We start from the raw sequence: 27424 nt of genomic DNA on the forward strand, positions 1-27424 counted from the left end.
ATATTTTTTCCTGTGGAATAAACTGATTCTCACAATAAAGGGCATTTATAAATAAAACAGTTACTGGTGATCTGAAAGTTGAAATTCTTAGTTCCCCACAGTTACGGGAAAATATTTGCAGAAATTTGCTAGAGATTTATAGAGCGGGTCTTAATGTAAATATTACAGAATATGCAACAAAAAATGCACATTGCAGTATAACATTCAGCATCGCAAAATAAGGGAAAAAAATGTCAATGCTGCTATAAATATAGCACAGAGTGAAAAAAAGAAGATTCACTGTGGGCCTGATGCTGAGTTAGACACATGTTGGACATAGTACGAGAAGAAGAGGGGTGGGGGTCCGTGCTCCCTTAATATGTGGTTTGTAACAATTACTGCATGGGGGGACAGATAAAATTAAAGGGAAGTTCAAACCCTTAGATAAATTGGAGTGAATAAAGGAAATAGTGTGAGTGAATAAATAGTCCAAGGGGACTATTTCCTTTATTCACTCACATGTTGGGCCTAATTTCTGCTCAAAAAGCCACCCGTAAAAATTTACGCCAAAATGTTGAGCCACACAAATTGCAAGATGTGTTCAGCACTGCACCTGTAGCATATACACCAAGCGGCATATTCAACTGTCGGCGGAAACGCCGAAAATCTCGCGCTCCGCGCACTATTAATGTTGTTACGGTAGTTTTCTCGCTGGATGTCAGCTCGCAGCTCCCTGAGCCGCGAGCTGAAATCCAGCTAACTATTACCGTAATAACGGTAGTAGTTTTAACGCGGCGGGGAATCCGGACAATTGAATATGCCCCTAAGTGTCTATTATGCACATCTACACCCAGATACACACAACCATCTAGTTTCTTGTAGCACAAGAAAAAATTGTTAACATTTGTCTTGATAGCGAAAAAAAACACATCCTCTATTAGGCTTGCTATAAAATAATAGATAAACTATTCCTTCTTGCAAATGAATGAAAGTGGTAAAAAAATGTTTTTAAATACACCCACAAAATCTTATAACATATATATTCAATGAAAAAACACCTATCAGGTAAATTTGTAATCAGCCCATCAGAAGCGACAATCATCACTGTATATTTGCACCAGCTCTCAGGCACCCACACCCACCCAACAGCTTTGTTAGATGTATCTGTGTCTTTGTAGATCTGCATCTGTTTGCAATTATGCACTCTCACTGTACTTAGCCTATGTTAGACTGCCCCTTCCCTCTTCTTCCCGACTCTCAAGCCAGAAGCAAGTGTAGATGCATGCAGGGTCAGACTGGCCCGCCGGGTAGGCCCCGAACTGATCACACCCCTCTTCGCTGGTGGGGGAAGCGGGAAACTTAAAAAAAAAAAAAAGAATACTCGCGTGACCGCAGCGCTCACCGACTCCTCTGTGCTCCGTTTGCACTAAATCTCATCACGCCCGACATTCAGTGAGGAGCGCCGCAAAGAGGAGTCGGGAAGAAGACAGACGACAGAAGAGAAGAAGAGAATAAGAGACGAATAGAAGAAAGAAGCCGATAGAAAAGATAAGTAAAGGAACGGAAGCAAGTGGGGAGCACGGCAGAATGAAGGGGGAGCATGGCAGAGTGAAAGGGGAGCACGGCAGAGTGAAGGGGGTGCACAGACAGCATGGCAGAGAGTGAAAAAGGGGAGCACAGACAGCATGGTAGAGAGTGAAAAGTGGGAAGAAAAGGTAAATGAAGGAACGGAAGCAAGGGAGAAGCACAGCAGAGTGAAGGTGGAGCACGGCAGAGTGAAGGGGGAGCACAGGCAGCATGACAGAGAGTGAAAAGGGAGAGCACAAACAACATGGCAGACAGTGAAAAAGGGGAGCACAGACAGCATGGCAGAGTGTGAAAGAGGGGCCAAAGCAGCATGGCAGAGTGTGAAGGGGAGCCAAAGCAGCATGGCACAGGTGATGAAGGGGGGCCAAAACAGCATGGCACAGGGTTATGAAGGGGGGCCAGGAGAAGGGGGTTCAAAAGCAGCATGGAGGATGCAGTGTGGTCATAAGGAGGCACAGCATGGTGATGATGGGGCACAGTTATGAGTGTGTGATGGCACAGCGGGCTTGTGGCAATGTAATGTGTGTGTGGTAGGTGGTGGCTAAATAATGGGTGCTATTTTGTTTGTAGGATGAAGGTGGGGCAATTTTATAGTGGGGACTATTATTTTAAGATGGGGTGGTTTGGGGGCTATTAATTGAATGTGGGGCTGAGTTTCAGGAGCATGAGGTCTATTTATTAAATGTGAATATGAATTATTTAATGGCAGTGACGATTGCGGGAAATACGTATTTTTTTTATACGTAAATGCTATTAATTTATTGCAGGGGCTGTCTGGAGGGAGGGAAATAGGTTTATTAAATGGGAATACTATTACTTCAATGTTGGGGCTGGAGGAAGGCCAGTGTATTAATTGTGGGTCATATTGATTTAACGCCAGGGCTGGTTGGAATTTTCTAAATGCACCCATTTATTTCTAAATAGGGCCCCCAACATTCCAGGATCCAGACAAGCCGCAACTAAAGAAACCAGCAGCCACAGGTAGGACAGTCTGTCAAATGTTCTGAGTCTAGTGCAGGCTTGGCTAACCTTTAGCATTCCAGTCTAACCTCTCTCCTTCTTCCAAGATTAGAACACATGTATATGGTTCTGGTCATGTAGGTGTGTTAGACTCATATTTACTGTCCATACTCAGTAGTTACCTCACTGAAGTGCATATTGATGTATTCTCTTCCTTTTTTATGTAACTCTGTGCATCCAATCTGTTCTGCGAAGTTAGAGATTCCAATCACATTGCTGGGGTCCAGTTGTTTTGCAAGAAAGTCACTGCAAGCCTGTGCCACATCTTCCATCTGATATCTCATTGCACCCATGAGTACATGCAAGACACACTTCTCTCCAACCGTTATCCTTGATGTATAGGCAAATTCAATCAGCCTCTGCATCACTAAGGGGCACATGTCTTTGATAGTGACTTCTTTGGCATAGCATTCACGAAAGTTACTGGTAAACATAGCTCTGAAAAAGGAGCTGCAAGAAGCAAGTACAATCTTATGTGCAGGAAAGTCTTTTTCTTGGCCATTGTAAATAACTTTTATAAGGACATCGCACAGCTGATTATTCCTTCTCAGCTCATCCATTCTTTCAAAGGCTTTGGAAGAATGATTTTCAATGGTATAATCAAGGTAACCATGACCTTTCATAGACGGGACAGCAATAGTTATAGTGTGATTAAAATCGACTTTCTTCTTCCTTGAACATAACATTCTTATGCTTACAGCTTTCTTAGGAAACACTTAAAATATGGCAAGTTTCATGCAGACTGCATCTTGCAGATATCGTGCAGATGTCAAATCAGAAAGTTGGTCTACTCATTTTGCATTGTATAATAGCACGCAAAAGATATATTCTAACTATATTACTTTAAGTGTGAAAAGTGTACTGAACTTTCTGGCTTAGGAACAAAAGATTGAAATGGCACATTAAACCATGGCAGGAACTATTATGGTACTTGGCAAATCCTACAATGGAAAAAGAAAGAAAAACCTTTACTAATTCTTAAAGGAAGTCAATCAATTCGAAATAATATAATTACCACTCATTAGTTTACATTTCATTTTTATATGTGCGTAAGGCACGAGGACCACACACTTTTCAATTATCCAACAGTAGAAAAAAAGTAATTATCATAACAATAGGTTCCATTGTCATATTCTGCACAAGTAGCACCATTAACATACTCTCTAACATGACTCCTTCTATCCCCTACTAAATTTTCTCCTCTTGAATTCCCACTTATTTCGCTATTGCGATTACTTGTTTTGAATTACATAACTGATAAAAAGGGTATTTAAAAAACAAAATAACAATCAATAACAATTAAAAGAAAAATAAGAATAGGAAAATAAATTTGAGAACACAGAATTTTATATTGGGTTGAAGGTATCATGTTGAGTCTGCACTCATCGTTTACTTATTTTCATAGAAATTTTAAGCAGGATCAGTTCTGCCTATACAGGCACTAAATGATGACATGATGTATTTTATATTTTACAAATTGCAGCATTACTTTTATATGCATTATGTGGGCAGACACTGTGGACCAGATGCTGAGTTAGGAGCAAAACAAAAAAGAGCAAAACCATGTTGCATTGGAGGGGAGGTAAATTTAAAAATGTTCAGACAGATTTATCGTTGGGGTAGGGCATGTCCTAGATTAACTTTACATTTCAGTGTAAAAATAAATCTATCAAGTATTTGAGTGCTACATGAAAAATCCGTTGGTATTTACCTTGCTTACAAAAAAAATAAATTAATTTGCACCCCTTGTATTGGAACATGGCTTGCCCAGCAGCAAACTTACTCATTTTTTTTGCTTTGCTCCTAACTCAGCATCAGGCCCTCTATCCTTTTATTACAACCTCAGTACAATGGACAGGTGACAATATTTTCCAGGAATCCATCCAGGTGAAATTTTATCCTATTTTAATGTATACTGTAGACACTGCATAAAAGAAGTATAGTGAAACTCTGGACATTAGTAGCAAATCATACAAGCCTTTGTTTATTTAGTTATAAAAACTATTTAAAAAAAATTACAATGCAGTACACAAGTAACAAATGCATTCAAACAAGTATATTAAATAAATGCTAGCTGCTATTTTACCATTACCCTTTACTAATCAGCAGTAAATTGCTTGCTATATGCTTTACAAATAAACCTGTTTATCACAGAATAAAAAAATATGTAAATACTTACTGCGTGCTTTTAGCTTTTATACACATCTAGCATATTTTATATATATATATATATATATATATATATATATATATATATATATATATATATATATACATATATATATATATATATATATATATATATCTTTTTTTTTTTTTTTTTTTCCTTAGAATGGAAGATTAAATAGAGAAAAAAAGGTAGCACTAATACCTGGTGGTAAAGTTCATCACTATAGAGGCTCTCAGATTTTCTTTGGTGAGTTTTAACTCCATTTTCCACAACATGTTCTGCTTTCTCCAAGTTCAAGCCATGGCTGGATCCCATTCAAACCATGATAATACTGTAGATCTTCCCAGGTCAATATCCAGTTACTGCCTGTGGTAATATAAAAGCAAAGTTTGCTTTGTGACTGAAACTCAGGTTAAAAAACAAAACAAAAGAAAGAACCTAACGGGAGAATGTGTTTGTTGTTGAATGTCACTCATAAGGTGGCATTTTGATCGGTCTCCACCACATAAATTAATTTTTCTTCTCCTGATTTTACAAAGGCCTCACTTGTCTAACCTTCTCATACCATAGTTATCCCCTGAAAGGATTTGTGGTTATGTGGGGTCAAAATCCAACAGGTTTAATAGCTTTGGGAAAGTCCGATTGTAGCTGTCTCAATATACTCATGTAGCTTTCAAGTTCACAAGGTGCGTGTATTACTGCAGTGTCATCCATACCAGACTAAGTAACCAGTGAATCATTGCGATACTATGTTCCCATGCAAAAGAGGAGTTCCCTTGAGTTTAACCCTTCTCTTGCACGTAAGAGGCATAAGTGATACCTTTCACAACAAGCAATATGAATCTGCATTTAAAAGGCATAGGACCTTTGCATTTTTATATAATGTTCAAGTGCTGTTTAAATTGCTTTTTAGCATAACGAAAAAAGATAATGAATATAACATTAATACAGCCTATGTTTAACAATTTGTTTATACAAAAGATACATTTCCTTCTGTTTTATCAGCTCCAAAATGGTGCACGCAGTGTTTCTGTGCATCGTTGGGTTCTACCCATCCCACTTCTATTCAAAATAGTAAAAATAGCTTAAATTGTCAGGTACCTTAATAACAAGTGTCCTAAACAAAAGCTTTTTACACTTTCTTTTTCTCTCCCACTCACTTTGTGAGGTGATCTAGTTTCAAAACTTTTTACAGCACAGTTAACTACTTTCAGCCCGCTGATGACAATTTCAGCAATGACTCGACAGTTTTCAGGACGGGTGCAAATGTTTCTCAAAATAGTTAATCACCAGGCAACTGGTGAGAGGCTAGAAAATTATTTTACAGCAGATAAGAACTGACTACAGCAGTGGACCTGCTAAAGCCTAAAAGTTATACAAAATAAATTGTTTTTGATTTGTTTAGCATTGATTACAATAATATAAAAAAATAATACGTGTCAATTGATCAATTACATGATAAGTGTTTTAATGTATATTTTCATTACACAATTGTTAAAATATTGGAAAAATATATAAAAAAATATTTTTTAACCTTTTAATTACAATGTATGTTGCATATCATTAACAAATTTACTCTTTTAAGATTTTCTACCTATCACATCACAATTCTTGACACAACATACCTAGCACTGTGACACACAAACATGTCTAACATACAATATTGGTTGAGAATCACTGATATAAATAGTAGACACTTTTGTACCGTTTACTGTTGTGCAACCGGGGAAACTTAAGCGCTAGAAATTTCTAAGCGAAAATTACCCATCCGTTTTGCTGTGGTTCTCCTACCCATGGTCAACCAGGCAGTGGCGAGGAGGCCTGCATTTACATAGAACAAACTGTGCAGTGCTAAGCATAGTCTCACTATATGAGACTTTGATCATGTCTTGCTCGTGAAAGCTCGTCAGTACTGTAGGTAGGTGACAGTTGACTGTGCCTGACCAGTGTCTCCAATCCTGCAGTGAGAGACCTGGCCTGGGCATGTGTGGCTGGATCACTTATAAATAACATATTGTAATATTATATTTAAATTATTAGCACAGTGTGTCAATTTATATCACTAGAAATGTACTGACTCTTAATACTGTCTATTAGAAATGTACTTATTTTTATATTGTGTGTACCTTGGTATATATTCATTTCTGATGCCTATGCCAGGGGAGGAAATGTGTATTCTGCAACTGTCTGAAGAAAGGACCCCATGTTAATCTCACGTTAATTAGACCTTTTCATGTGTGAGTGTCCAACACATCCTAAAACCTGAAGGCACAGGAAGGTTTAATTAGACTTGCTGTTAGGTTTCCTCTGTCTCTAAAACAGGATGCAGGAAATCACAGCAAGTTTTAGGAACTCTCAGATTGACTTTTGTAAGATAAATTGTGTTAGATGCAAGATTAGATTACATCCTGAGATCTGATGGAATATTTCAGATGTGGCAGAGCAACATAGGATCAGGGGGTGGCGTTACCCCCTACTGACATGTGTGTCAGAATGTGTATAAAAAGAGCACTGGTTTGTACTGAAATGTATCACTATTGTTCCATCTGACCATCTGATCACTGGCACGTTAAGCCAGTGTGATATGTCCTTCTTAAGACTATATGAGCCAATAAACATCATTTTGCTTCAGGATCCTTGGACTACTTTCCTGTTGTAATTCCTGTGACCTGCAGATTAGACCCAAATCTAATCTGTTCACTGGCTGTTCTGACGTTTGGACCCAGCTTTCCAGTACCAACGCTTTGCCCGCTACTTGCAGCTTTGGCCAGTGTGATAGACACCCCAGGCGCGCACCCAGGGGGGGGGGGGGGGGTTCCTGGTCTCTAGAAACCCCTCTCCTGTCTGGGACACGAACCGGGATACTGGAGAAATCCACCTGAGGAGGCTGCGTGACCACGTTCTGTATTGGGCCAATCAAAGAATGAGAGTGAGAAGCCAGAGCCTGTATCCAATCAGCAGGCGAGCAGCGTGAGGCTTACAACCAATTGACGTGCGGGAGGGTTCTCTATGTAAAACCCATGTCTACTGTTATCAAGACAGAATTTTAAAGTACCGGAGAGTGGAACGTAGCTGCATAGTAGTTGTGGCTAACAGGAGGATGCTGTTGCGGGACGCGTGTGGTGGATTACAATGTGATGTTCTGCGCTGGTGGTGAAGAGAGCCGGAGGGAGTTTAGCTATTTAATGTTATGTGATTTATTGCAAAAATAAATACTTTTGCGGGTTTCTTCATTAATCTTGGATTAGGCATGGGCAAACTAGCTGTCACATTTCTACTTGCATACTGTGCCTCATGATTTTTCATTCATACTGCCTGTCACCCTTACATTTACTTGTCTTATATTTATGGAAGCATAGACTGTCTCTTACATTTCTGGATATGATTCCTCTCACATTTCCAAAATATACTGTGACTATTTTGCACTTGGCAATCATACTGTTTCTCACATTTATGGTGGAAAACTGGGCTTCTAGTGCTAAAACAAACATAGGTGTCAAGTGTAATTGTAAATGTATTTGGTGTACAATAATTTTATTAAACTAGTGTACTACATAAAAGTGCATATAACATTTAAGAAAATAAGGAGCCTATATGTTTGAGTAAGTAATTTTGAAGCCTGACCAAAAACTCTGACGGAGGTCAATTGTTCAACAGGTCAGCTGTAAAGCCCATAGAGTGACCAATGGATTGTGCTTGACATAGATAATTATAATTTTATGCGTTGCAAAGAACTTTAATAAAGCTATTTTAAAAATGTAATTTGCTGTAAAATCAGAAATGTGCCCAAAAAATAAAGCTGTATTGTGGCTGTACTAAAAAAGGTGCTGCTATAAAAAATGTACAGGTGGGGCAATTTATTTGATGGTGCAAGCTATTTAATTTAATATGGGGATCGTTGTAGTCCCTATTAATTTTAGGTGGGGTTGTGTGGTGGCTTTTATATGAATGTTGGGCTGTGAGTTTGGGAAGAAGGATTGCTATTTCTTAAAAGTCGATGCTAAATATTTAATGTTTGGGAGGAAATAGGTTTATTTATTAAATGTGAATAAAATTAATTTACAGATGGGCTGGTTGCAAGTAGGGAAGACTTATAATGAAATATGGGAGATTTTGATTTAATGTCAGACTGCATAGAGGGAGGGAGTCTTAGTGTTTACTCATTGATAGGCTTTCAATATCTCATGTACCTATCCTTTTTCCAAAAAGGGACCCAAATTACAGGATCCAGACAAGCACAACTGAGCTTAAGACACGAGCAGCAGCAACAAGTATTAAAAACAGGAAGAACAGGTAGGAGAGAGCAGGACAGTCTGCCAACTGTTCTGATTCTGGTCGGGCAGTCCTGAGTTTGGAAACGGACCCACTCAGTCAGGACTTTGACCTGACTACAGGGAGAGTTGGGAGGTATGTCGCACTTCACACTGCTCTGCTCATGAAGAGGGAGCTGATGCACCTAACAGTAGTGCAAACACCATTGCTCGTGTATTTAAAGAGGATTGAAAGAGTTGGAGAGCTACATAGCACTGTCTAAAATTATAGCCACGCCCCCATGCATGCTGGTCCCACCCACTGGTGGCGTGGAGTGGAAACCCCCCTCCTCAATTCCTGAGTTTGCCCCTGCACCCTGGTCTGAAGGCAAGAAGTCAGGGGTACCAGCCCAGTTGTACCAGCAAGGGGGTACACTAGCAGATACAGTTACCCAGAAGGCCACGGTTCTGGATGCCGTTAAGGAGTCCAGTGGTGTCAGTAGCTTAGGCCCCTCTTACTGTGGTTAGAGGGTGCCATTGGGATAAAGAAAAGGGGACGGTGGCAAGACAAGCCAAACCGGTCCCCATCAATACAACAGACAGGGTGTCATAGGCGGTCCATTCTGTCACAGCATGCAATGTCTTCAGACGGAACAGAAGATATACAGGGGGACCTGGGCAGCAGAGCGCCCCAAGGTCACTAGAGTGTATTTTCAAGTTGCCTTTTGTAGAGCCCTGACTTATTATTGGGCATATCACAAGGATTATTTAAAAGCTGCAACTGCAGGGATGCCGGAACGCCAGAATGAGTCAGCTTCCTGCAACACTCTCTGCTGCTTGGTGTCATAAGTGAAACTTGCTCTGTTTTCTCTCCCTGTATAGTGCATTTTGCTCTACCACACTGATATGTTCTCTGAACTGTGTGTAGTGCGTATAAGTTTATATATATATATATATATATATATATATATATATATATATATATATATATATATATGTCTCCTAAGTCTGGCACTAATATTCCATATTTTATATTGCTTTTGTATATACTGTACATATACACTATATGGATAAAAGTATTTGGACGCTTGACCATTACACCAACAGAGACTGTATAACATTGTATTTAATTACATATGCCCATAGATTGTAAGCTTGTGAGCAGGGCCTTCTCACCTCTTTGTCTGTTTTACCCAGTTTGTTTATAAGTTTATTATGTTTGTCCCCAATTGTAAAGCGCTACGGAATATGTTGGAGCTATATAAATAAATGATGATGATGATGATGATATACTTTAATATGCAGTTGTTCCCCCTTTTGCAGCGATAACAGCTTCCACTCTTCTTGGCAGGCTTTCCACAAGATGTTGGAGTGTTTCTGTGGGAATTTGTGCCCATTCTTTTTGTAGAGCATTTATGAGGTCAGGCACTAATGTTGGACGAGAAGGCCTGGTCGCAATCTCCATTCTAGTTCATCCCAAAGGTGTTTGATGGGGTAGAGGTGAGGGCTCTGTGCGGGCCAGTCAAATTCTTCCACACCAAAATCATCAAACGATGACTTTGCAGTCATTGCTTTGTGTACTAGGGCACAGTCATGGTGGAATAGAAAAGGGCCTTCCCCAAACTATTGCTATAAAGTAGGAAGCTGTCACGAATCTGAATAATATTTAGTGGATGCCTTGTCTCAGCCAAAAGGTAGAACTCACTCAGGGGTGCGGAGTCTAACGAGAAGGAGGTTTTCGCCAGTGAACCCCGCAAGAGGGTATGGATTTTGCTGCTCCTATCCTGCAGGTCGCGGTCTCCTGAATGAATGCTGGCAGAGTAAATAGTGGAGCTTTAAAACAATGGGTTGGTACAGGTGGTCAGAGAGACCCTGGATACACAAGCTTGATAGTCCCTGGCTCAGTGGTAATACAAGTGGCAGCAATACTGGAATATGATAACTGAGATGTAGATGACACGTCAGGACAACTGCAGATGGATACCGATACAGTACAGTTGAATGAAAGAAATAACGGTTTAGGACTGGCTGATCCATAGTAGGTAACTCAGTGCAACAGCAGATAATTACTAATAGTTCAGATAGAAGTGATGATGAGGTACAATTAGCTGATCCGCAATTGGTAACTCAAGGTGACTGCAAGGAATTACTAATACAGCAACAGTTCAACAATAGCAGTAACGGAGATAGAACTTAGCTAGTCTGAAAATGGTAACTCAAAGCATAGTAGGTGAATCACTGATACAGCGGCAGTTCAGACAAAGGTAGTGGTAAAGTAGAACTTAGCTGATCCGTAGATAATAACTCAGAGCATAGCAGGAGAATCATTGACACAGAAGCAGTTCAAACAGAGGCAGTAATGGAATAGAACTTAGCTGATCCGCAGATGATGATTCAAAGCAACAGGTGAGTTACTGGTACAGCGGCAGTTCAATATATAGAGGTAACAGAGGAATAGAACTTAGCTGATCTGCAGATGATGATTCAGAGCAACGGGTGACTTACTGGTACAGCGGCAGTCCTAATGGAGAGGCAGCGGTGGTATTGCGCTAGCATTCATGCCAGCATTCATTCAGGAGACCGCCACCTGCGGGATAGGAGCAGCGAAATCCATACCCTCTTGCGGGGGTCACTGGCAAAAACCTCCTTCTCATTAGACTCCCCACTCCTGAGTGAGCTGATCAGAAGATGATGATTCCGAGCAGCAGCGATGAGTACAGGTGCAACAGGCAGTTCATTAACAGCAGCAGCAGAGAAGAGTACAGCTGATCCAGGACGTACAAACAAACAACAGGTGAGTCAGACCAAAGGAAGCCAAATCCTACTGAGAGTGAGTAACTCAAAGAACAGGCAACTGGCAAAGGAACAATGGGAGGTTTAATAGTGCTCCAAAATGCTTAGAACCAATGGGAACAGGTAGAAGGTCATAAGCGAGGGTAATAGGTAGCACATGCGCAGAACCAAATACAGAAGATGCCTCGATAATGAAGTTAGTAACCTTGATCACCGCTTACAGGAGGAAGGTAACAACGCCGGTACCTGTTTATGGTACTGGCGTGTGACAGAAGCATAGCATTGTCCAAAATGACTTGGTATGCTGAAGCCTTAAGATTGCTCTTCAATGGACATAAGGGGCCTTGCTCAAACCCTGAAAAACAGCCCCTTACCCTTATCCCTCTCCACCAAACTTCACAGTTAACATAATGCAGTCAGGCAAGTAACGTTTTCCCGGCATTCGCCAAACTCTCCTATCTGACTGCCAAACAGAGAAGCGTGATTCGTCACTCCACAGAACACCTTTCCACTGCTCCACAGGCCAGTGTCAGTGTGCTTTAACACCACTCCATCCAACGCTTCGCATTGGTCTTGGTGATGTGAGGCTTGCATACAGCTGCTCGACCATGGAAACTCATTCATTAAGCTCCCATTGCACAGTTTTTGTGCTTACGTTTATGCCAGTGGAAGTTCGGAATTCTTCAGCTATGGAATCAGCAGAGTGTTGGCGACTTTTACGCACGATGCGACTTAGCAGTCGTTGACACTGCTCTGTGATTTTACGTGATCTTCCGCATCATGGCTGAATTGTTGTTGTTCCTAAATGCTTCCACTTTCTAATAATATCACAGTTGACCGTAGAATATTCAGCAGGGATGAAATTTCACAAATAGTCTTATTGCAAAAATGGCATCCGATCACAGTACCATGTCAGAGAGAGAGACGCTGAAGGAGGGGGACACAGAGTGAGCTGGCAAAAAGGGGGACACAGAGTGAGCTGGCAAAGAGGGGGGACACAGAGTGAGCTGCCAAAGAGGGGGGGACACAGAGTGAGCTGGCAAAGAGGGAGACACAGTGTGTGAGATGGCGAAGGGGATACAAAGTGATATGGTGAAGAGGTGCAGTAATATGATGAAGGGGCACAATATGATGGTGAAGGGGTCTAAATACATCTTATGTAATTTTGACCCAACTACTTAAAAAACGGGACTACCCGGGAATTATTTTAGCTTAGGGGTACCTTGGAAAAATTATGGTGACCCTAAGGGTGCCTCGAACTGAGAAAGTTTGGGAACCACTGCCTTAGCCAATTATTCTGGCTGCCAGGATGGGGCTCTGAGTACCTTAGCCATCCATTTTGGGTGCCGGAATGGGGATCTGAGCTAAACACAAAACATTATTCTTGCAAAGGTCCCTATTATTGGGCATTGAACTGTATATTGTGATCGCAGAGCCGTTAGTTAGGGTATTAAACTGTATATGGTGTGCATGGTGGCCATTGGGATTGCATGCGTAATATTCACAGTACTTACCTTTTCATACTATGTTCTTATAGATTTTACAAATTAATGGAGAGTATACAGAAAGTAGAAATAGTGAATCAATAAAACAAACCTTACATATAAGTCAATATATAGGTGACTCTGGTTACCAATTCTAAATATTGGACCAAAGTTATTTCCATAATACATAGGAAAACCAAGGGGGTGGACCCTGGAGAAGTAAAATGGAAGAAGGAAGGGGAAAAATAAGGTGATCCTGTTCATTAATTAAAAAGGTTAGCAGTTTACTTGACATTAAATTTACCCTATGTTCTTTTTGTTCTGGTATCTCTTAGACATGGGTGGGGCTTGCTCTCTGTGCAAGCACCATGTCCCCAAATGTTACCTATTTTGATGATTTTTCCCCTAGATGGCAAATACGCTAACCCAATATTTGGGTTATTCCAGCCCCCCTTCCCTTCCATCCGCCACTGTACTTTCTACTCTTTGCTCCTTCCCCCGCCCCTTTTCCCAGCAGACAACCTCTCTTTGCTCTGTCAGCTGCTTATCTGACCACCTTACTTAGGCCTACCATTCCCTTTATTGTTCCAACTCTCAGCCTTCCTTACCGTCCATCCTGGCTCTCATGGTTAAAATTCCCTCTTTAAATGTACAGGGTCTTAATTCCTCGAATAAAAGGTGGTTGGCCCTTAATTTTTTTTTTAAACATAGAGTGAATGTGGTGGCGCTCAAGGAGACAAATTTCTCTTCTGGGGCCCCCACTAACCTTCGAGATCATCATTACCCCATTTGGTATTCAGTCAATGGCTCCCTTAAACGTAATGTGTAGCCATCCTCTTTAGCTCCAAGACCTCATTTGTTCTTTCCCATAAATATGAAGATTAGAAGGGCAGATTTTTGCAGACCTACTTCCAGACCTACTGGACCTACTTCCAGACCTACTGGATTCTTCCAGACCTACTGGAAGATAAGATGAGGACGCTTGTTTCCCTTTATGCACCTAACTCCACACAGATCCCCTTTCTTAATGTTGTTCTGCAGGAAGTCTTGAAGGTTAGAAAAGGTAGCCTGATATTTGTGGGTGATTTTAATTTAGTTCAAGATCTCTGATTGGACAAGACCTATCCCACTGATACACCACCTTCAGACATCACTGGGACGTCTTTGACCTTCCGTAAGTTGATCGCTGAGCAGTGTTAGACTGGGGTATGAAGTGCCCACCCGGGGACTGCAACGGTAGGGGCCCACCAGAGGGGGTGTGGTCAATTACCATAGAGGCAAGACCAGACACTAGAGGGGGAGTGGTCAGCCCATGACAAAAATACCGCCATTGTATTTTATTCAACCAATTTTGAGACATTTAGAAGAATTATAGGTACAATGTTGTGGGTGTGCACACAAATCTGCTGTTACTTAAATAGTGATCCAGTGATGTGGATTGCACATGGTGAGTTCTCATAAGGAAGAGAATGTATGTCCACTTATAACAAAAGGACACAACATTTTGATACTGGTTTCAGATAGCGTTCACCATAAAAATGAACTTTAGTGCAGTAACCAACCACCACCACAAATGTACAAATGTTCCTTATTGGCTAGACTCTGATGGATGGAAAGTGTAGGCTGTACAAGGATGCTAGGTAACCCATACTCTATAAAATGTTGGACATACAGAGAATTTGATTAGTTTTGCATGTACAGTTCTTCTGCAATGCCATGCCATTATACTTTTTTCAGTAATCCATGTTGTTTTTTTCCCGTACTCAGGCTGCACTCTCCTGTCTCTGACATAAATTCGACACCACAGGCAATAAGGCGGGACCGATGCTGGCTAGGAAGCTTAGGGGCTACCAGCCTAGAAACAGGATCCGCCATCTCTCTAATCCCGAGGGTTTAATGATCTCAAATACCTGTGAAATAGCCAATCTCTTTTGCTAAGTACTATGAAGGCATCTACAACCTCAAAGACGAACCAGCCACCCAGCAACCCTCACTTACCCACATTTAGGACTTCCCACACCAATTTAATCTCCCCTCCCTAGATGCCAATGTTTTGCAATCCCTAAATAACCCCTGGACTCCTCAAGAGGTTTTTGATGTGATAAAATGTCTTCCGAAATGTAAGGCCCCTGTCCCTGATAGGTACATTAAAGACTTCTATAGTACTTTTAGGAAAGTCCCCATATTGGTTGAGATATGCAATGTGGGCACTGACTGTGGTGGGTTCCCGGAAGAGATGCTGGAGGCTCAAGTGGTGACGATCCCAAAACCAGGCAAAGATACAGCTGACTGCCGTAACTATAGGCTGATCTCACTTCTCAATACTGACCTAAATATTTATGCCAAACTGATTGCAAACAGACTTAGCCCTCTCATTCCCGATCTTGTTCACCCTGATCAGGTGGGCTTTGTCATGGGGCGACAAGCCTCCAATAATACGAGGGGGGTCTTAAATATTGTTGAGTAGGTCTCAAGATGCCAGGGTGAGTTGTTGGTGCTTTCTCTAGACTCGGAGAAGGCATTCGACGGACTTCACTGGGAATATATGCGGCAAGTCTTACTGAAATGTGGTTTTACTAGCAGTATCCTGATGGCAATCCTAGCACTTTATGGCGGTCCCAATGCCAAAGTTTTAAGCAATGGTTTTCTCTCTGACAAATTTGCTATTTCTAATGGCACCAGACAGGGATGCCCCTTGTCCGCTCTCATTTATACATTGGCCATTGAGCCATTGGCGGAATACATACACCGCTCCATTGCTTGCAAGGCCTTCAGCTTTCAGGGGACTAACCACAGTTTTTGTCTGTTTGCGGACAATTTGTTTCTCTTTGTGTCAGCCCGGAGACCTCATTACTGGAACTACATAAAATTCTGTCCGAATATAGCCAGGCATCGTACTGTAAGTTAAACACTACTAAAACTGAAGCCCTCCCCTTTAGCCTCCCACTAGACTCCTTAACCCACTTGAAGTGCTGCTTTAAATATGCCTGGGAAGAGCACTTACTTTCCTACCTGGGGAAACACATCTCTGACATGTACAATATTAATTATCCGCTGTTGATAGCCCAGCTCACTAAATTATCTTCCTCTTGGATGAACTATGAGGTGTCCTGGTTGGGTAGGGTGGCTGCTTTCAAAATAATGTTGCCTTCTAAACTTATGTATGTCTTTAGAACAATCCAATACCTGTTCCCAAAGAGGTTTATGAACACGCTCCATTCCCTTATGCTTAAATACATCTTACATCTGGAAAGGCAAACCCTCCCAATTGTGCTTTGCCTGAATGGCCCTGCCCAGGAGACAAGGTAGGCTTGCACCACCTAATCTGGTGGAATATCAAGAGGCGTGTATTATATTATATCCCAGATTCGGGACTGGGCTCTTCTGGCTCACCACAAGCCCTTGGTTGACCTAGGCAAGCCCTTCACCCTTCCTTTCCCATAGCAGTTCTGATTTGGCTCCCTGGTTCCTTGAGACCTCATTCCCCCAATCCCCTTCTCCATCTGGGATGCACTTAGGGTTTGGGATAGGATAGTGGGAACCTCCACAGATTTTGTATCATCGACCAGAAATCTCTCCCTTTCCAGTGTGTCTACGTTTGTCCCTAACCTTGAACTATTCAACTGGCTCTCCGAGAGCTTTCACTCCCTAGCATATTTATTTGGCACTGAGGTCCTTCACGCAGTTGCAGGACAGCTTTAGCCTTCCCTCTAAAGACTTTTACAAGTACTTGCGGCTGTGTCATTGGATCACTGACCTCCTTCGTCCTGCCCGCCTGTTGAACTTACCACTGCCCTTCCCCTATACCAAATTGACTAGAGGCAAAAACAAAGGAGGCATCACCTTTTGGTACCTGCAACTTACCACTTACACCTTTCAAACAAAGTCGGAATCTGATCAAGATGTATCTCAATCAGCTCAATGGGATCATTTGTCTAAAATGTCTAAATATACTAACCAATTAGAAATGTTTTGAAAGTCAAAACATAAAAAGAGTCATCTCTTTTTGTGAATCTCTTGTATAATAATTTCTGTTGAGCTCTCATTGTTAGAACAACACTGCATATTGATATTCATGCACCATCTCCAGTACGTTCATCTTGCTGGAGATGAAGTAGCGGCACAATCCTCAGGTCCATAGCTATCAATGGCAACCAGCAGTTCTAGCAATGGGGCCCGGAACTGTTTTGTTTGGTTCCTGATATGTACAAATCACAGTCAAATATGACTGTTGTTAGTCCAATTGAAGCCCCAGTGATGTCACTTTGCAACTTTCTCCTGACAGGCACACAAAAGTATTTGCATTAAATAGATGCGTTTGTCATGGATCTACTAGTAATTGCTATTTTAGTTACTACTAAATCAATTTTAAGTTGCATCTATTAGTGTTTTAAAGGAGAACAATTACTGACAAAAATGGACAAATAGAAGATCCATTTTGAGGGATCATTCATGAGAATGAAAGAATATAGCTTACTAGGAAACTGTATTTTATACATATAACTCATGATTCATGTATGTTAGTTAGGCAGTGCCTAAGTGATGTCAGTGATGGTAAATTAATAAGCTTCATATTGGTTAGCCCACAAAATGAATATCTCCACTGTGTGCGGTGTCAGGTCAACTTTAATGGCACAATAAAACATCATGGTTATGAATTATAGTAATTGTTATTTCTTCTTTAATATTTTGAAGGAGATAACAGTGTCTGAAGAGACTAGAACAGTGAAGGGCAACACTTGTGGCCCTCTGAGCCTTCACCTGTGGCTTCTTATTAGAGATGGGTGGGTTCGGTTCCCCGAGATCCGAATCCATCCGAATTTTGCCTATCCTAGTACCGAGCCGAGCTGAGCAGGCTCGGTACTCTCCCGCCCATTCGGAATCGAAATCGAGGCAAAACGTCATTGTGACGTATTCGCATTTCTGAGCTCGGTTCTCACGAGATTTGAAAAGCATAAATACGCCTCCACAGCAACCCATCGCCATTTGACAGAGGGAGAGAGCAGGGTTAGGTCACAGGCTATATCAGCGCAGGGACAGAGCAATAATTGGACACATTATTGTTTCTATTCTATACAATTCTAATATTAATACCAATTGTTAGAGCAGTAAGAGAGGAAAATAGAGGAGAGATTTTTTTTTTCAATTTCTGGCTCTAAAAGTGCTTTTGGGGTGTCCCTTATTCCCCATTGTTTTGCAGTAATTTTTCTGGGTGTCAAAATTCATATTTGTTAGCAATATCTAAAACAATATTTTGCACTACAAGTGCTTTTGGGGTCTCCCATATTCCCCAGTGTTTTACAGTAATTTTTCTGGCTGTCAAAAGTCATATTTGTCAGCAGTATCTAAAACAATATTTTGCACTACAAGTGCTTTTGGGTTCTCCCATATTCCTCAGTGTTTTAAAGTAATTTTTCTGGCTGTCAAAAGTCATATTTGTCAGCAGTATCTAAAACAATATTTGCACTATAACTGCTTTTGGGGTCTCCCATATTCCCCAGTGTGAAACACTAATTTTTCTGGCTTTCAACAGTCATATTTGTCAGCAGTTTCTAAAACAATATTTTGCACTACAAGTGCTTTTGGGATCTCCCATATTCCTCAGTGTTTTACAGTAATTTTTCTGGCTGTCAAAAGTCATATTTGTCAGCAGTATCGAAAACAATATTTGCACTATAAGTGCTTTTGGGGTCTCCCATATTCCCCAGTGTGAAACACTAATTTTTCTGGCTTTCAAAAGTCATATTTGTCAGCAGTATTTCTACAATTTTTTTCACTACAAGTGCTTTGGGCTCATTAAAATGGATTCAAAGCAGTCCACATATGAGCAGAATCAGCAAGTAGGTGCTGGCACCAGTCCTGATGGTAGTGTTCCTAGTACGTCATCTGGTAAAGCCAATGTAAAAGTACATAGTCTTTTTAAATCAGGGAAAAAACACACACCCAAAAAAATTTACCTTGTTGAAGCGAAAAAGAAGTGTAACGTTGGAAAAGTTAAGTGCCGATAAAAAAAATGGCAACATGCCATTCTACGCACGCAGTGGCAAAGAAAGAATGAGGCCTTTGCCTTCCTCTATTAGTGGCAGACCCAAAAATGTTACCGACCCTTCTTCTTGTACAGTCAGTCGTGACCAAGCAAGACCAAGTAATTTAGAGTCTAAAAGTGGTGCACAACTACTGTTACGCGTCAAAGCCAAGCTGCAAGAAAACAGTAAGGTATTAGAGGATAATGTATGCTCTGATTCAGAAATGACAACAATCCCTGTGGAGAGTCCATCCAACAGTGGTATGTCTAATCGTGAGCATTCTGTTAGTGTACCCATAAAGAAGGGCCCTTTCAGCAGTTCTGCTGATGTGTGCCTGAACAGCCCGAGTGTAGCCGGTGATACACAAATTGAGGATGCCACTTTCGAATTAGAAGAGGATGAGGGGGAGATTTGTGTAGACGATGAGGGCGCTAATGAGGATGTTGATGAGGATGAGGTTGTTTGTGTTAGTCCTGCACCAGTGGCAGCAGTTCTGGCATGTGACAAGAAAAAGGCCATTGTCATGCTTGGCCATAAAACAAAAAAATCCACTTCTTATGTGTGGAATTATTTCTACCTTAATCCAGACAACAATTGTATAGCCATTTGTAGTGTATGTCAAGCCACAGTCAGTTGAGGGAGGGACCTTAACCATCTTGGAACCTCGTCTATGTTATGCCATATGATGAGAGTTCATGGCAAAGTGTTGGGAAAAGCTGAAAGTTCTTCTGAAAAAATTACAAACACTCCATCATCAGCTAGGACCTTTCGATCACCGACATCCCGACGGCTACAAAATACACCCACCACACCATCCTCATCAATATCCTCAATAGCGCTCGGATTTAGCCCTGCATCCCACTTATTAAGGCTGGATGACTCCTGCACTATTATTGATTCTTCTGAAGAAAGCGTTAGTCCCACTGCTGCTGCTGTTGCTGCTGCTGGGGGTGAATCGTCAGCCCAGAGGTAGGCCAAGAAAAAGAACAGTCCTACATTTCAACAATTAACTGTGAAACAATCATTTTCTAGGGGAAGCAAATATGACAGCAGTCACCCAGTCGCCAAGCGAATCACAGACGCCATGGCTGCCATATTAGTGTCAGATCTGTGTCCAATATCCACAATAAACACAGCTGGTTTTTCACAGTTAATTGAGGTTTTGTGTCCGCGTTACAGAATTCCATCACGACACCATTTTTCCCGTTAAGCTATTCCACAACTATACCAAAAAGTGTGTACAAATGTAGAAATTGCGCTGAAAAATGCCATTCTGCCCACTGTCCACTTAACCACAGATATGTGGACAAGTGGAAGTGGCCAAACCAAAGACTATATGACTGTGACAGCCCACTGGGTTGGTCATTCACCTTCACCAGCAGGAACAGCAGCAGCATGTACACCACTACGTCACATTTGTCACAGGCAGGCCACTCTTTATATCACCGGCTTCACTAACAGGCCTACAGCTGACAATTTGTTACGCAAACTAAGAGATGTGATTGATACATGGCTTATACCACTTGGACTCTCCCCAGGATATGTCATTTCTGATAACGCCAACAATAGAGTGCGAGCATTACAGCTGGGTGAATTCCATCACATTCCCTGTTTTGCTCACACCATCAACTTGGTGGTGCAGAGCTTCCTACGAAATAACCGTGAGGTGCAGGAGATGCTTTCAGTGACCCGTAAGATTTTAGGCCATTTCAGGCATTCTGCCACAGCATGTAGGAGATTGCAGCAGCTCCAAGAGCAGTTTAACTTGCCCTGCCACCAACTTAAGCAAGAGGTGGTGCCCTGTACATGCTTCAGAGGATGGAGGAACAGCGCAAAGCCATCCAAGCGAATTGCACAAGCCATGACATTGGAAAAAGGAGGGGGAAAGTATTTCACTCTTGCACAGTGGGGAATCCTTTCAGTGCTGTGCAAGATGCTGAAACCATTTGAAGTTGTGACATGTGAAGTGAGTGTAGTATCTGCTAGTTTGAGCCAAGTCATTCCTTTAATTAGACTATTGGAAAAGCAGCTTGAAAAACTGAAGAAAGAGATGAAAGTAAGCAATTCTGCAAAGTATGTTGGCCTTGTCGATCAAGTACTTAATTCGCTTCACAATGATCCTCGAGTTATTAAGATCTTGAACTCGGATAGTACGTTTGCCACTGTGCTTGATCCAAGGTTTAAGACCTACATTGAGTCTTTGTTTCAAAATGAACGAGATGTAAACTTTTGCAAGGAGCTATTGCTCAGCAAGTTGGCCGCTGAACTGGGCCTTGGCTTGACGACGAGTCCTCCTTCAGTTTCTCAAGCAGCTGCTGCTCGTAAAAAATTAAATTTTCAAAAAAGAAGCAGGGAAGTCGCAAAGGGCAGACCAGAACAGTTTAACATCTGGGGGTAAATGTATGAACCTCCGGATTCTTCAACTCCGGCGAGTTCAGCATCTTCAGCGCTTAAATTTAAAGCAGCGCTGCCTTGTAAAGGGAAACTTCCCTTTACAAGGCAGCGCCGTTTTAAATTTAAGCGCTGAAGATGCTGAACTCGCCGGAGTTGAAGAATCCGGAGGTTCATACATTTACCCCCTGGGCTGGTTTGAAGGATTTTTCAAAAAAATGTGTGACCTTGCCCATAACTCCATCCAATATGAGTATTAATATGCAAAGGATGGTGGAGGATTATTTTCAAGAGGTAATTGATATGGAAATGTCAGACAGTCCCTTTCCTTACTGGGAAGAAAAGCAGGCAATTTGGAAACCCATGTACAACTTGCTTTGCAATACTTAAGCTGCCCACCCTCCAGTGTATACTCTGAACGAGTGTTCAGCACAGCAGGGAACTTAGTCAGTTATCGCCGTAGAAGGTTACTTCCCAAAAATGTTGAGAAAATGATGTTAATAAAAATGAACTACATCTTCCACGAGGAAGGCCTTCACCATCCAAGACATCCAAGCACTGACTGTTCTCTAATGACGGATTCAAGTGGCGATGAATTGATAGTCTGTGATGATGATGTACACACTGATGAGGGTGAGGATGAAGCTGAAGATGATGACGATAACATCTTTTTAAAACTTTCGATTTAAGTGTAGGGTGCAATATACCCCCAAAGAGGAAAGGGACTTGGGGCATTTCCATATCACGTACTGTCTTGAAAGCCTGCTGTTTGGGCAATTTCTCTTTAAGAGTAGGGTGTCATACACAAACTGATCCCAAACTGCCTTTATCCTTTTCTATTAATATTGTACAGTCTATAACGGCTGAATTTTTGAGTATTTTCTACAAGTGGAGGGATAGCCTATAGAGACAGAAACCAAACTGCCTTTGTCCATTTCAAATAATATTGTACAGTCTATAACGGCTGAATTTTTTGGTATTTTATAAAAGTGGAGGGGGGGCCTATAGAGACAGAAACCAAACTGCCTTTGTCCATTTCTTTACATATTTAACTATAAGTGTAGGGTGTAATATACATCCAAAGACGATGGTTGCATTGCCAATACGCATAGATGGAAAGGAAGACAATCTGGTTTGTGTGTAGAATTAATGAAGTCCTACCAGGAATTCAACTGTGTTTTTGATAATTTATTAGCTTTACAACTACATTACTTATCCAAGAAACAGGTGGAGCACTAAATTTGGTTCTTGTATGCCCAAAAACATTGATTTTTGAACAAAATAGCAAAACAAAAGCAAACAAAACCAAAACCAAAACCAAAACACGACGGTATTCCAGATCCAAAACCAAAACCAAAACCAAAACACGGGGGTCAGTGAGCATCTCTACTTCTTATTGCTTTATTGCAAGAATTCTACTAAACAGATGAATATAGGACTGGCGCTAGTAACTGATATGAATAGCCAAAGTTCTTGAAGAGAATGTCAATAAAAAAGTTCATACATATAATCCTCTCCTTCAATTGGAAGCGTCTCTCATGTATGCTTAAACAATCCCAGCAACTGGACTCATTCAGACCAATGAACTCAGATGTCACAAAGTTCTTTGTAAATCCTCAAAGTATTAAATGAAAAATTAAAAAGATAAAGAAATAATCATAGTGCAATCTTGTTGGATAAATTGCTATATTACACTTTCTTTAGCATGCCTCACCACGGTGTCTCAAGTGAAAATGCCACGGAATTTCCCCCCTTAGGCTATGCACTTACACAAGCTCAAACGTTGTTCAGTATGTAGTATTATCTTTTATTCCTCTTCTGCTTCACTCGTATCGATCATCTCCACTCATAAAAAAATGTCAGTACAACCCACTATGAGTGGCCTCTTACCCCGAACCAGATGGTATTAACACAGTAGGAGTCGGCACTCCACTGGCCCAGATCACGAAGGAAGACGCAGAGGGCAGACCAGAACAGATTCTCCGAAGCAGGTGTGATACCCCAGCCAACACGTTTCAATCCTAAGATCTTTGTCATCTTTTTTTTTCTTATTGCCATAATTGTTTGTCATAATTAAGAAACACTTGTTTAAGATGCCTGCTGATATGTTATTACAGAAAGTTGTCTCTTACTTTGATTAAATGTAATGTTTTTAACTTATTACTGAGGTTAAGGGTAATATGTGACCTTAATATGAGATTAGAGGTTAGAGGGCTTCTGATGTGGCCCCTGTAGTGCATCAGGTATTGTCTATCACTGGATTATAGAATGGCAATAGAAACATATATTTTCTTAAGAAAGAATGGCAAAAAAAAACACATTTAAGGCATTAAAAGAACAAGCTGATCTCATTGAATGCTGTAAAAACGCTGAAGCTCTGCCAGCACTTCACAAGGATTAAAATCTGAGGAAAATAAGGTAGGAAAGTTCCAATACTACTGCAACCAGAAATGCAAAATGTAATGAAACTTATTGCAGAGAATTGTGAAGAATGTGAAATGACCACTGAAAATGTCTGCTTTGATATATGAGAGACTCCGATTGCATGAGCCTGTCTTCCATGAGGCTGCAAAAGCATGTTGCTACTCTTTTAAATTAGGGATGTGCACCGGCCACTTTTGGTGTCTCGTGTTTTGTGTTTTGGATTCGGATTTGCTTGAGGTTTTGGATTCGGATTTGTTTTGCAAAACACCTGACGAAAGGTTTTGGTTCCGATTTAAGGTTTTGGATTTGGATTTATTTTGAAAAAAGCATAAAAAGTGTTAAAATCAAGTTTTTTGGTTTATTTTCACTCCTACGCTATTATTAACCTCAATAACATTCAATAACAATCATTTCCACTAATTCCCAGTCTATTCTGAACACCTCACACATCACAATATTGTTTTTAGTCCAAAACGTTTCTCCGAGGTAGCTTTCTGGACTGCATAGTGCAGTGGTCCCGGTACACAATTTGGTACCGGGGCCACAATATATCACCCTCAACTGGTCTAAATTCCACCAAAAAAGTATCTGGACTGCGTAATGAAGTGGTCCCCACAATATAATAAAAAAAACCTCAACTGGTCTGAATTCCACCAAAAAAGTATCTGGACTGCGTAGTGGAGTGGTCCCCACAATATAATAAAAAAAACCTCAACTGGTCTGAATTCCACCAAAAAAGTATCTGGACTGCGTAGTGGAGTGGTCCCCACAATATAATGAAAAAACCCTCAACTGGTCTCAATTCCACCAAAAAAGTATCTGGACTGCGTTGTGGAGTGGTCCCCACAATATAATAAAAAAAAAACTCAACTGGTCTGAATTCCAGGGAAGAGATGGCGGACACCGGATGGACGTCTAAAACCAACATAGCAGTTAAGGGCGCAGTTCCTCTTTTTTGTGACTGCACAAACAATTAACGTAGTAATAGAAATGACAGGTTTTTTTTTGTTTTAAATATGGAAAGAAAGAAGGTACTAGAAATGGCAGTTTTTTTTTTTTTTTTAAATAGAGAAAGAAAGAAGGTAGTACTAGAAATGGCAGTTATTTAGTTTCTTTTAAATAGAGAAAGAAAGAAGGTAGTACTAGAAATGGCAGTTATTTAGTTTCTTTTAAATAGAGATAGAAAGAAGGTAGTACTAGAAATGGCAGTTATTCGAATCCCCAGGAGAGTCTAAGTGGGGTGAGCCACAGAGAGATTATTTCCCTCAGTTTCTCTAACAGGTTGTCAGTGTTGTGCCTCTTCTTAAAACCTGAGATACATAACTACACACACTCGGCAAAGCTTTTACAAATTATCTGCAGCACAGGAGAGTACCACTGGACTGTACTTTAATAGCAGTACCTATTATTTTTGGGTACAGCAACAGTGAATGATCGTAGTTAGACTTTTAAATAGCAGTACAAGCTATATTTTTTAAAAAATTGTAATATTTTTTTTTTTTTTAAATGAATTTTTTATAATTTTTTTTATAAAAATAAATTTATTTATTTTTAACTTTTGGATAACTTGGAAATAACAATGCCCTTAGCAGAACAGACCACAGGACACAGGAAATACAGAAAGAAAGAAGGTAGCAATAGAAATGTCAGTTCCTCTTTTTTGGAACTGCACAAACAGTGATGAAAATGAAGGTGGAGCTGGTGGCATGTCACGGTCCTCTTCAGAGGACAATCTCCTGACCAGCAGGTCTTTGCACCGCTGTAGACTTGTGTCCGCCGGAAACAGAGACACAACATACGCTTTAAACCGAGGATCGAGAACGGTGGGCAGAATGTATTCCTCTGACTTTAAAAGACTGACCACCCTCGGATCCTGGCAAAGCGTGCGAAGGGCTTCATCCACAAGAGCTACATGCTTGGTGGAATCGCAATGGTGTACCAACTCCTCCCTCACTTTCTCCAGCTGCTTCTGCAAAAGCCTGATCAGGGGAATCACCTGACTCAAGCTGGCAGTGTCGGAACTGACTTCTCGTGTGGCAAGTTCAAATGGCTGCAGAACCTTACACAACACGGAAATTCTTCTCCAGTGCGCTTGACTCAGGCGCATCCCCACTCCTTTTCCTATGTCATAGGTGGCTGTGTAGGCTTGAATGGCCTTTTGAAAGCTCCTCCATCCTCTGCAGCATATAGAGGGTGGAGTTCTAGCACGTCACTACCTCTAGTTAATTTAGATTGCAAGGCTTGTAAATACTTTGAAGATAAAAAAAGCAGGCTGCACAGACTGTGGAGCTAGAAAGTGAAATTAAATGGACCACGTTACTTTGGTGGCTATCTATGCCCCCCCCGCCCTACACTTGTAGTTGAATAAAAAAAAAAGCAGCCTGCATAGACTGTAGAACTAGAAATTCAAATATACAAAGAAATGGACAAAGGCAGTTTGGTATCTGTCTGCATCAGATCCCCTCTCCACTAGGAGTAAAATAGAAAACTATTCAGCCGTTATATAATCTAGAATATAAATAGAAATTGAGAAAGGCAATTTGGTATCTGTCTGCATAATAATCATCAACATCCTTCTCAGCGCCAGCTACATCAATATCCTCCTCCCGGTGTACAACATTCACACCTTCATTAGCCAAATCTGTAACTGGACTGTGGGTGATCCTTCCAGCATATGCAGAGGGAGTGCTGCAAATGCTGGATGGAGTCACCTCTTCCCGTACAGTGATGGGAAGGTCAGGCTTCACAACCACCAACACCCTTGGACTCGCCTTGGGGATTTGTGATGTCATCTGTTTAGAAGACAGAGTTCTTTGCTGTTTTGTTGTTGTTGCTGACAGCATAACTCTCTTAAATTTTTTGTAGGGGGGGGAGGAGGAGGGCTTAGATCCTTGGATGAAGCTGGACCACTAGTCATGAACACGGGCCAGGGCCTAAGCCGTTCCGTGCCACTACGTGTCGAAAATGGCATATTGCCAACTTTACGTTTCCCCTCAGATGATTTTAAGTTTCTCTTTTTGCTACTTTTTGAGAACTTGGGCTTTTTGGATTTTACATGCCCTGTACTAGGAGATTGGGCATCGGGCTTGCCAGACGACGTTGATGGCATTTCATCGTCTATGTCATGACTATTGGCAGCAGCTTCAGCATTAGGAGGAAGTGGGTCTTGATCTTTCCCTACTTTATCCTCCAAATTTTGGTTTTCCATTATATGTAGCACAAGAGAGCGTACCCCTAAGCCACACACACTCGGCAAAGCCTTTAAAAATTATATGCGGCACAGGAGAGTACTACTGGACT

General features: G+C 41.1%; 1 protein-coding gene across 4 annotated transcripts in view; it reads right to left on the reverse strand.

Annotated features, from left to right (window-relative positions):
- LOC142150063 (kelch-like ECH-associated protein 1A) overlaps window positions 1-27424 on the reverse strand; it is an 83539-nt gene that overhangs the window by 15640 nt on the left and 40475 nt on the right. The window contains exons 1-3 of one of the 4 annotated variants that reach the window (XM_075205317.1): window positions 5322-5547; window positions 4958-5122; window positions 2709-3527 (exon numbers count right to left, since the gene is read on the reverse strand). In XM_075205317.1, coding sequence (XP_075061418.1) covers window positions 2709-3272 — 564 coding nt within the window. In that variant the 5' untranslated portion in view covers window positions 3273-3527; window positions 4958-5122; window positions 5322-5547. Of the gene's footprint in view, window positions 1-2708; window positions 3528-4957; window positions 5551-27424 lie in introns of those variants that run through there. The other 3 variants (XM_075205325.1, XM_075205331.1, XM_075205312.1) reach the window with 3 other exon arrangements.

Source organism: Mixophyes fleayi, chromosome 1, assembly GCF_038048845.1.
Source record: "Mixophyes fleayi isolate aMixFle1 chromosome 1, aMixFle1.hap1, whole genome shotgun sequence".
NCBI lineage: Eukaryota > Metazoa > Chordata > Amphibia > Anura > Limnodynastidae > Mixophyes > Mixophyes fleayi.